We start from the raw sequence: 12,105 nt of genomic DNA, 5'->3' as shown, positions 1-12,105 counted from the left end.
TCTGGACTCATAGCAGAAGCAGTAATACAAAGGTTAGAACAAACAGTCTTAGCGCAAATTCAACTCAAACTCTGGGTCAGATATGTGGATGACTCCTTTGTAATCATTCAAAACACAGAAATAGAGAATACACACCGGATCATCAATGCCACACTCACATGAAACCAATTCACGAGAGAGGAAGAAAAGGATAACCAACTCCCATTCCTAGACGTGATGGTACAGAGAACACCGAACGGAGAATTCACCACAAAGGTATATAGGAAGGCCACACACACAGATCAAGTCCTGAACTATGAAAGCAACCACCTCAATACACACGAATGAAGTTGCATCAAGGCACTATTCAAAAGGGCCACAACACACTGCAGCACACCAGAACTGCAAAAAGAGGAAGAAGAACACCTCTACAATGTATTTGCTAAAAACGAATACCCGCGCAATTTCATCAACAGATGCCTAAGGGAAAGACAATGGAATGAGGACATGCCACAACCCAAAGGACTAGCCACACTACCATACATCAGGAGCATTTCTGAACTGACAGCCAGACTACTGCGACCACTAGGACTCATAAAAGCACACAAACCAACAGCCACTCTCAGACAACAACTCACCAAAACGAAGGACCCAATTCCCAGCATGAGCAAAACCAATGTAGTGTACAAAATCCCATGCAAAGAGTGCACAAAACACTACATCGGACAAACAGGAAGACAGCTAACGATCCGCATCCATGAACACCAACTAGCCACGAAACGACACGACCAGCTATCCTTAGTAGCCACACATGCAAATGACAAGCAACATGTTCTAGCGAATGTTCTAGCGAAGAGGATAAATAGGGTGGTCAGTAGGACTTTAAACTTCTGAGTTGGGGGGAAGGGAAAGTGAAAGCGACAGGGAGTATGGAGGTAAATGGAAAGATAAGCAGCAGGATAGCATGTTTCTAGGCGGATTTAAAATTGAGGCAGACTGAGAATGCAGAAAAAAGCAAGGATAACTTAGGACATATGACTTCCAACATCTCTAATGATAAGGAAGTTAGCATTAAGGCACTTTACCTGAATGCTCGTAGCATTCATAACAAAGCCGATGAACTAATGGCACAGATAATAGTGAATGATTATGATGTAGTAGGCATCACAGAGACTTGGTTACAGGGGGGTCAGGACTGGCAGTTAAACCTCCATGGTTTTTCAATTTATCGAAAAGACAGAGAGGTGGGCAGAGGGGGTGGGGTTGCCTTGTTAGTTAAGAACAAAATTAAATCTATGGTATTGAATGACATAGCGTCGGATGATGTGGAGTCTGTGGGGGTGGAATTGAGGAACCATAAAGGCAAAAAAACCATAATTGGAGTTGTGTATAGACCTCCTAACAGTGGTCAGGACCAGGGACGCAACATGTACCGGGAAATAGAGAAGGCATGTCAGAAAGGCAAGGTTACATCGATCATGGGAGACTTCAATATGCAGGTGGACTGGGTAAATAATGTTGCTAGTGGATCTAAAGAAAGGGAATTCATGGAATGCTTACAGGATGGCTTTTTGGAACAGCTTGTCATGGAGCCCACAAGAGAGCAGGCTATTCTGGACCTAGTGCTTTGCAATGAACCAGACTCTATAAAAGATCTTAAAGTAAGGGAACCCTTAGGAAGTAGCGACCATAATATGGTAGAGTTCAGTCTGGAGTTTGAAAGGGAGAAGGCAAAATCGGATGTAATGGTGTTACAGTTGAATAAAGGTAATTATGAGGGCATGAGAGAGGACTGGAAGCAGAGGCTAACCGGGAAGACAGTAGAGCAAAAATGGCAGGAGTTTGTAGGTATAATTGAGGACACTGTACAGAGGTTCATTCCCAAGAAAAGAAAGATTAACCGGGGAGGGATTAGACAACCTTGGCTGACAAAGGAAGTCAGGAAATGTATTAAAGAAAAAGAGAGATTCTATAAAGTGGCTAAGAACAGTGGGAAATCAGAAGACTGGGAAGGATACAAAAGCAAACAGAGGATAACAAAGAGTGTAATAAGAAATGAGAGGATCAAATATGAAGGTAGGCTAGCCAGTAATATTAGAAATAATAGTAAAAGTTTCTTTCAGTACATAAGAAACAAATGACAGGCAAAAGTAGACATTGGGCCACTTCAAACTGATGCAGGAAGCCTCATGATGGGAGATAAGGAATTAGCAGGAGAACTTAATAAGTACTTTGCGTCAGTTTTCACAGTGGAAGACATGAGTAATATCCCAAAAATTAAAGGGTGTCATGGGGCTGAGTTGAGTATGGTTGCCATTACGAAAGAGATAGTGCTAGAAAAGTTAAAAAGTCTTAAAATTGATAAATCTCCTGGCCCCGATGGGATACACCCTAGAGTTCTGAGAGAGGTGGCTGAGGAAATAGCAGAGGCATTGGTTGAGATCTTTCAAGAGTCATTGGAGTCAGGAAAGGTCCCGGATGATTGGAAGATGGCTGTTGTAACCCCCTTGTTCAAGAAAGGATCAAGGCAAAAGATGGAAAATTATAGGCCAATCAGCTTAACCTCGGTTGTTGGTAAAATTCTAGAATCCATCATTAAGAATGAGGTTTCTAAATTCTTGGAAGAGCAGAGTCTGATTAGAACAAGTCAACATGGATTTAGTAAAGGGAGGTCATGCCTGACAAACCTGTTGGAATTTTTCGAAGAGGTAACAAGTAGGTTAGACCAGGGAAACCCTGTGGATGTGGTCTATCTAGACTTTCAAAAGGCCTTTGATAAGGTGCCACACGGGAGGCTGCTGAGCAAGGTGAGGTGAGGGCCCATGGTGTTCGCGGTGAGCTGCTGGGATGGATTGAGGATTGGCTGTCTAACAGAAGGCAGAGAGTTGGGATAAAAGGTTCTTTTTCAGAATGGCAGCAGGTGACGAGCGGTGTCCCGCAGGGTTCGGTGCTGGGGCCACAGCTGTTCGCATTATACATTAATGATTTGGATGAGGGAACCGGGGGCATTCTAGCGAAGTTTGCCGATGATACGAAGTTAGGTGGACAGGCAGGTAGTACTGAGGAAGTGGGGAGGCTACAGAAGGATCTAGACAGGTTGGGAGAGTGGTCCAGGAAATGGCTGATGGAATTTTACGTGAGCAAGTGCGAGGTCTTGCACTTTGGCAAAAAGAATAAAAGCATGGACTACTTTCTAAATGGTGAGAAAATTAATAAAGCCAAAGCACAAAGGGATCTGGGAGTGCTAGTCGAGGATTCTCTAAAGGTAAACATGCAGGTTGAGTCTGTGATTAAGAAAGCGAATGCAATGTTGTCTCTTATCTCAAGAGGGTTGGAATATAAAAGCAGAGATGTACTACTAAAACTTTATAAAGCTCTGGTTAGGCCCCATTTGGAGTACTGTGTCCAGTTTTGGTCCCCACACCTCAGGAAGGACATACTGGCACTGGAACGTGTCCAGCTGAGATTCACACGGATGATCCCTGGAATGACAGGTCTAGCATATGAGGAACGGCTGAGGATACTGGGATTGTATTCATTGGAGTTTAGAAGATTAAGGGGAGATCTAATAGAGACGTACAAAATAATACATGGCTTGGAAAAGGTGGATGCTAGGCAATTGTTTCCGTGAGACGAGGAGACTAGGACCCGTGGACACAGCCTTAGAATTAGAGGGGGTCATTTCAGAACAGAAATGCGGAGACATTTCTTCAGCCAGAGAGTGGTGGGCCTGTGGAATTCATTGCCACGGAGTGCAGTGGAAGCCGGGACGCTAAATGTCTTCAAGGCCGAGATTGATAGATTCTTGTTGTCTAGAGGAATTAAGGGCTACGGGGAGAACGCTGGTAAGTGGAGCTGAAATGCGCATCAGCCATGATTGAATGGCGGAGTGGACTCGATGGGTCGAATGGCCTTACTTCCACTCCTATGTCTTATGGTCTTATGAATTCGACTGGGACAACACTACTATTATCGGGCAAGCCAAACAGAGAACAGCCAGGGAATTCCTAGAGGCATGGCACTCATCCACAGATTCTATCAACAAACACATCGACCTGGACCCAATATACCGGCCACTGCAGCAGACAGCTGGAACTGACAACCAGAAGCGGCAGAGACAAGCCACTATAAATGCCGGAGGAAAGATCACAGAAGCGCTTCACAGGAGGCTCCCAAGCACTGAGAATGTCACCTCGATAGGGGACGAAACGTTTGCAACACAAATTCCCAGCTCGGCGAACAGAACCACAACAACAGTTTACGTATTAGTCGACCAAGATATAATGTCGTTTAAGTTGTCCACCCTACCTCAGTCACTTCTTCCCAACTTGAAGAAATATGATGAACAATAAAATAGACATTGATCTTAATGACTGCAAAGTTCATCAGTTATATGCCTGTATTCACCCAAATACACAAAACTTTGTGCAAAGATTTTAGACAAAAGTAGATAATCATATAAATGCATGCAAAAAAGAGTAGTTTACAGTGTCCATCATACCATCATTTCATACTGTAGAAACATTGTATTATTTGCCCTGATTAATAAAAATACAACTTTATGCATTTGTCAAAAGAAATGGCTGTAATTACAGTGAAATGCTCAGTATACAGCAATTTGTACCCATAGACAAAAACAATTTTGATACATGGTTGACAGTTATAGATCCTAAACAGTAAATAATTTTCAAAACCTCTGTCAGAAATCAACTGTTTTTATCTTCATTTTCATTTTTCAACAATTTGACGATGTTGGTCACAGTTATGTTATTGACAAATGAAGTGTAACTTATGAATATTCCTTAGACGTTTCAAAGCAGAGTCCAATTTCCCTCATCAGTCTGACATAATCCATTAAGAAAGCAACAGTTTGAAAATTGAAGGCTAAAGCACAGATAGGGATGCAGTTAGAAAAATACATTATTTATAAGTAGTCTATGACTCCATTGTTTTCAATCATCCCTGAAAATATATTAAGATCCCCATAATTAACTAGGATCTCTTATTATAATTGCCCTAGAATCTCAGGTACATTTAAACAAGACTAAATTAAAACGATTTCGGATTCTACCTTACTGTGATGGACACTAGTGAGGAACTGATCTAAATAACTGAAGATGGCTCTGAAGCTACAAAAAGAAAGCAGATTGATTATTGTGTATTGAACACAAAGAATAGCTCAGTGACATAGTAAAAAGGAAGTCAGAGCTATGTTCATGATTTAATCGTCATAACAAAATTGGGAATTTTTGCAACTACCTTTGCTTGCTAGAGATAATACATATTTTTAAATCATTAAAATCACAATGAAACAGGAAGAGTAAAATGCCTGGATTCTATAGTGCTCCAATCTGGACATATTATAGTTTTATTTATTTTGCATTTGAGGCGTTAATCCTCAGTGCTGAGTTACATTGTTCTGGATCCTTGGTCTTCTACCATTGATCTTCTGCCTGTATTTGTCTTAAACAGATATACAGTATAGATATTTGTACCATCCTGGATCCGATTGTAGCTCAAACAAAAGGCTACACAAAGACTGGTCTTTACATCATTATTGCACATCTACATTTGGTTCAGGAAACAGGCGATAAACTGATGTCCGAGAGACTCATGCTGGTGTATGTCCAAGGTCCACAATTTCAAAATTCTTTGATGCATGTTCAAAATCATCCAGCAGCACATTATTCTCAAGCAGTCTATATAATGAAAACAATGTAGATGTGATACAACGAATAGCTAGGTTAAAACCATATTGCTAGTAATACATAATTATGGTTGTGGCATTGGCTAAAATTGCGCTGATCGTACAGTCAGGTAAATGTTTCACTCTGGGGTCAAGCAAATATCTCTTACTCATTACGGAGCTGCCTGAATTTTATTCCGTGTTTTCTGGTGTAGAATATTTATCATTCTAGTATCACTGAAAACAAAACCTTCACCTAATGAGTCTACACAGTAAATTAAATGCAAAATATTTTTGAAAAAAAGTCACTGCCAAAGACATCTAACTAAAACCAATAATTAGTACAGGGATACTTTATTTTAATTATTCAACAAATATTAGAAAGTTATAGGATTGAAGGGGGTTGATGGTAATTTTGAACTATTAATAAGTCTGAGTAATGGTTTGTTGTTTGAAATCTCTAGAAAGTATGTTGATAAGTTAATTCAGCATCACCTGCCACCCTCCATGCTCATTCCACTGATACCTTTGACACTGTGACTATAATTTTTGTTTATCTTCAATTGATGCTTTCAGTGAACTGATCAGCCTGGAGTTCTGCAGCAATTCACTGACATAGTTCTGTCATAGTTAAGGGGGATAACAGGATCTATTTTAAATTACTAATTTAAAAAATAATTTATTTTTTATTTGTAAATCCATTGGTGATGATAAAATAAACTTTCATAACAATACCAGTTCAAGTTTTTAGTTCTTCAACCGGATCATTTATTATATACTTTGCGTGAACAGATCAGGTGAAGGATTCCCTTTGTTTTGTTAATGCAGAGTTAGATTTGTCATTTTATCAAGCTAAAGAGTTTAGATTAGATTACTTACAGTGTGGAAACAGGCCCTTCGGCCCAACAAGTCCACACCGACCCGCCGAAGCACAACACCTTTACCTAACACTACATTTACCCCTTTACCTAACACTACAGCAATTTAGCATGGCCAATTCACCTGGCCTGCACATCTTTGGACTGTGGGAGGAAACCAGAGCACCCAGAGGCAACCCATGCAGACACGGGGAGAATGTGCAAACTCCACACAATCAGCCACCTGAGTCAGGTATTGAACCCGGGTCTCTGGCGCTATGAGGCAGCAGTACTAACCACTGTGCCACCATGCCGCCCACTGTCACATTTTCAGGAAATGCCCCTGTGTTAGATTGTTTAGAGTTCTCCTTGCAGCTCACACTGCTACATCATTGAGGTTGAAGGAAGAGTTTCCTCTGCATGTTGAGTATATATGTAAAACTATTTATTATGAATGCATTTACATTTTTTCTTGCAAACAGTGGGCAAAGTATATCTTCCTGGTGCTCCTTAATTAATTCCAGGTCTAATGTCATTGCTCCAAGTTAACAACTCTACTAATGAGCAGAGGAATTTCAGAAAACCATGTTTAAGCATTCCTACGTTAGCATCTTGCAGCAAATTCCCAGGGCCACATGACTAAACATCTGGAAAAAGACAGCACTGTGTGTTTCTGTTTCATTCTGAAGAAGCTAAGTTTAAGCCAACAATGTTATAGAGGAAAATCAAACTGCACAGGGACATTCCTCGAAGGAAATTAAATAAGGCCCAATACAAAAGACTAACATACAATGGAATCATAAATGAACTAGGTTATTGAGACAGTCGTGCCATTTTTATTTCTGCTATATTAGATTTTCAGACCAAATTTAAACATGCAGTCTAAATCTAATGTAATTGACCTCCTTATATGTTGAAGGGATAATGAAGCTGCTCGTAGTTATAATCAGTGAAATTCCAAATGTAATCATTTTTATTGCTGTGTTTAAAATTTGAAGCATTTTGGATTTTAAGGAATGTTTGTTTCAGGTAGATAAGGCAACACAGTTTACAGATTGTACATAAGTGATGAAATTTTTCTTTACACATGAGGTTTATGTATATATTATTTACACACACACAATTTATCTTTAATTATCCATATTTTGCCACATACTCCTGTGTGTGTGTGTGTGTTTGTATATATATATATATATATATATATACACACACATAATTATACACCTATGTTGTAACCTGAATCAACTTGAAAAAGTCAACATTCAATTTATAATGCATAGTCAATGTCCAAAAGATACGAACATCATATGTTCCACTTGGTACAAAAGAAGTGCTTTGTGCTTGCTGCTGCAAAGCATATATACAGAGTAAAGTTCATTACTGCTTATATCACAGCTGCTGAAGGAATGATGGAACTAATGAAAAACATACGGTACGAAGTTCTTGATAACCAAGTCAAGTTGATATAGATCAAAAGTCATATCTGTTTTCTCTTTTAATTCCTTGTGGAATATCTAAGGTACAGTACTTAGTAAATGTTTCTTTTTTATCAGACCGGATTGAAAACATTTGGATGACAGCATATTTTGCCTGCTTTACATTGCAAATCAATTACAATGGTCTACATTGTCTACTATTGTGACAACGATGGCTTGATCAGTAGTGTTGTTGACTCTGTATCAGAGGGTTTTGGGTTCACGTATCACTCCAAAGACTTTGTGTATAAGGCTAACATTCCAGTGCAATAATGAAGGAGTATTGCACTGTTAGAGGTGCTACCTTTTAGATGAGACATTAAATCTGCCCTCTTATGTGGATATGAAAGATTCCAGAGCAATATTTTGATATCTCTAGTATTCTGGCCAACAGTTATCCTTTAATCAGCATCTCTAAAACAAGTATCTGGTCATTTTCATTTTCACTATTTGTGGGAACTTGCCAACAGCAACTACATTTCAAAACACTTCATTGACTACAAAGTGTTTTGGAGCATTCTGAGATCATGAAAGATGCTATATAAATACAATTCCTTCTTTACTGAATATGGATAACTACTGTATGCACTATGTATGAAGAAAGATTGCCGTGCTTATTTTACAATGTTCCCATGGCTCACATATTGGAAAGGCAACCAAAGATATGGCTGATTATAATATCACAGTTAAATTAATAAAAATCAATTATTATCACTGGTCTTGTAGAAACTAAAACAAAAAAATTAGAAGTCACCTTGATTTTTCGTTCCTTAAAATCATGGTAACTATTTATCCCTTAGCTCTTTCATGCAACTTGAGAAATAGAAATATTATTTAGTTATATAAATGGCTCGGTCAAAAAGCAACATAGCAGATTCCCATCCCATTAACATGCTTTCTGTCCGTATAGAAGTAAAATATACAGTACAAAACTTTATTTGGTTTCAGTAGAAGTCCTACCTCAACATTTTTGAATATCTCTTTTTCACTGTGAAACTCTACAAAGCTCACTCCTTTTGGTTATAAAATATATGATAGTTTGGTTACTTGAAATTGTTATTTGAAATGGCGTTTTACTACCTCCTCTCCTAAAGGTCTCTCTTTGATCTACAGCTTGTATAGTTATAAACCACACCCCATTATTTCTCCAAAATGGTCATTATGCCTGATTGAACATGTGCAGGAAGTGGTCAGCACATTATTCAGACATATGGATGGTGAGGGTGTGGGCAGAAATTATTCCAGGTTAATCCCACCTTTACCTGACACCTGCAGTTGCAAACTTTCCAAAAAGACTGAATAGAGAGCAATGATTAACAACTTCTCCCTTTTTTAACTCAGAGGTCAGTCACTCCGCCCAAGATCAGCTATCAGAAAGCTGATCTTTAGGGATGTATACGACATCAGGGAAATTGATAATCCCTATAACATTTGTAAATGTCAATTCTATGTGATACAGATACACAATCCTTTATCCGAAACCCTCAGGACCAGCTGGTTTTCGGAATTCAGAATTTTTTGTATTTTGGAATAAGTGACAGTTTAACAGTGAAATTAAAACAATCTTATCGAACAGCAGACACACCTGTGAGTACAATGGGCCCTGAGACAGAACTGACATCTGCCAGTGCTGGGCCATGCCCACAGCTTGACGTGGGTCGAGTGGGTGTGGAGCTGGGTTCACTGTTTGCACGCTAAACAACCTTGTTATGGAGAAAAAACTTCATGGAGAAAACTTCAGAATTCGGACCTTTCCAGATTTTGGGATTTCGGATAAAGGATTGTATTCCTGTACTTAACAGATGACGTTTATTTCCTCATGTTTTGACTAATGTAACTGCAGATAAAACTCAAAGTTGCGCAATATATGCATGATATATTTCACTCAAAAAGGAGAGGACAATTGAAAACAAAAAATAAAGAGATTTAACTGTATGAGTAAATATGGACTGTGGCGTTCTTGTTTACGAACAGTCTTTATCAAAAATCAATTGATACTGACCGCTGGACAGACTTATCATTTCTGGACAGCCTGTGACTTGTAGTTGGAACTTCTTCGATTTCATCAATATCACATGCATCTGCTGCGTCCTGTGAGTAGCTGTGCTTCATGACTAGGATACTCCGCCTGCTTAATGACTGGACGCTGGGCTTCACCGGCTGTGGCTGTATATCTGAGAGGATGGTCGCATCCCGAGTGCTGAGGTTACTACGGCTACCTTTAATGCTTGATATCTGGGAACCACAGTGATGGTCGTGAATGCATTTAGAAGATGATCGCCTCAGTTTATGGTAATTCTCAAAGTCATCGACAATGTCCCCTAGATCAGCTGCAGCCCCTTTTCCTTTTAGTGAACAGAGTTCATACTGCGTAGGCTCAAAAACCTCCTGAAAAACTGTTTGGTCAAAGTCTGGTTTTCTTTGGACGTATTTTTTGCGTGGCTGTTTGATCTGAACTATTACAGAGATAACAATGAGAATAATCACAATGAAAGATGTGATCCCAATTATAGTCCCACTGGTGTTGGTAAGCTGGTCCAATAGGTTAGCCTTTCTTTTCTCTGTGTGAGAGAAAGAAAAATAACATTAATACAATATTTAATTTAGAATCCCATTTAAAAAAGAAACTCTACTTAAAACTGCAGTAACCCTTTCTGTGGCAATAACCTAAACTCAAAATGATATAAACACAGAGAATGGGAACAGCAGTAGGCCATTTAGTCTTTCAAGCATGCTCCACCATTCAATATGATCATGGCTAGTAATCTAACATAATACCAAATTAAAAATCACACAGCACTTGGTTATAGTCCAACAGGCGCTACTCCTTCATTAGGTAGTTGTGTAACTTAGTGGGTAACTTAGTACCCTTTATCTGGTACATTCTTTGTTGATGACAACAAATACAAGTACCAACAAATTATGCCCCTCTTAAGATTAATTATCTTGGGTTAATTAGATGAATTACCATTTAATGGACAGCGGTACAATATATCATAGTTAGTGAAATAGTCCATTGTGGTCAAAACCTCTGAGCTTTAATCCCTGAATGGTCACATATCTTGAGCTCAAGGAAATGACCTATGCAGAAAGTCTGAGTTTTTCTGGATGTTTCTTTACTATACATTAGCTTTATAAACTGTTAATATGAATTTAATAAAACTCATGCATCTAAGCAATTATCAGATAGTAAAATAAAAGTAAAAAATATGAAGTGAGTGGTCATGTCTATTTTTGTGCCTATTTTACATCTCCATTTCTCCTTTATTCTGTTTTTATATCAGACAGTGTCTTAATGTATCACCAATGTGGTCTTGAATCTGGCCTGACAAAGACAAGTGCAGCCCATTCCATTTTTAGGATCATTTAAAGAATGTCTTTAAACAGTTTAATGGTGGGCATGGCTTCAGAACAGCAAATGACTTGTGGTCTGGTATTAATGAACAAAATATATTTTAATGTTATAAAATAAAATTTAACCAAAGATACTGGGAAGTGGTAAACAAAAATCAAAAGTGCTGGAGAAACTCAGCAGATCTGGCAGCATTTGTAGAGAGAAAAATATGGTTTTGAGTCCAGTGATCTTTAAGGTAATGTTATATTTGTACTAATCACACAAAATCTTCTACCACTTTCAAAATGCTCAATGCATGGTTGGAAATGAGTGAGACTATGACAGAGATTTTCCCCAAGATGGATTTAAGACTCCATTGATGATGTTGGCCTTTAAAATATAGCATTGGTATAGTAGTTGGATGGTTGTAACTAGTAATGGTTTGGTTTAAGCAACATTCTTTACATTACATAGAGAGTCGTTGATGAAAGCTAGTTAGTGCTGGTAGATCTGATGCTAACACTATGTACCAAATAAGCAAAATATTCCATTCGCTATTAAGTAAATATATATAGATGGAAATTGCTTGGCTGTTCCAGCCAAGTTTTGAACTTCACCCATCTCCAAAATGACCACTGATACATAGGAGAGGAGGCTGAGATTGTGATTACTGCTGGAAAACCCAAACTTGTAGGATTTGCTGTTGTGTTATTTTGGATAACAAGTTTAGTATTAGCATCCGAATGGTCATGGCTCATGAAATTCAGTTGTAAC

At 38.7% G+C, this 12,105-nt stretch overlaps 1 protein-coding gene across 3 annotated transcripts in view; it reads right to left on the bottom strand.

The window, feature by feature from the left end:
• neto1l (neuropilin (NRP) and tolloid (TLL)-like 1, like) overlaps nt 1–12,105 on the bottom strand; it is a 227,499-nt gene that overhangs the window by 28,456 nt on the left and 186,938 nt on the right. For 2 of the 3 annotated variants that reach the window (XM_072570655.1, XM_072570654.1), the window contains exon 9: nt 10,000–10,558. In XM_072570655.1, the coding sequence (XP_072426756.1) occupies nt 10,000–10,558 (559 nt within the window). Of the gene's footprint in view, nt 1–4,357; nt 5,679–9,999; nt 10,559–12,105 lie in introns of those variants that run through there. The other variant, XM_072570656.1, reaches the window with a different exon arrangement.

The sequence above is a fragment of the Chiloscyllium punctatum genome, chromosome 5 (assembly GCF_047496795.1).
Source record: "Chiloscyllium punctatum isolate Juve2018m chromosome 5, sChiPun1.3, whole genome shotgun sequence".
Lineage (NCBI taxonomy): Eukaryota > Metazoa > Chordata > Chondrichthyes > Orectolobiformes > Hemiscylliidae > Chiloscyllium > Chiloscyllium punctatum.
The sequence above is the reverse complement of the archived record's forward strand: the minus strand, read 5'-3'. Positions and strand labels throughout refer to the sequence as shown.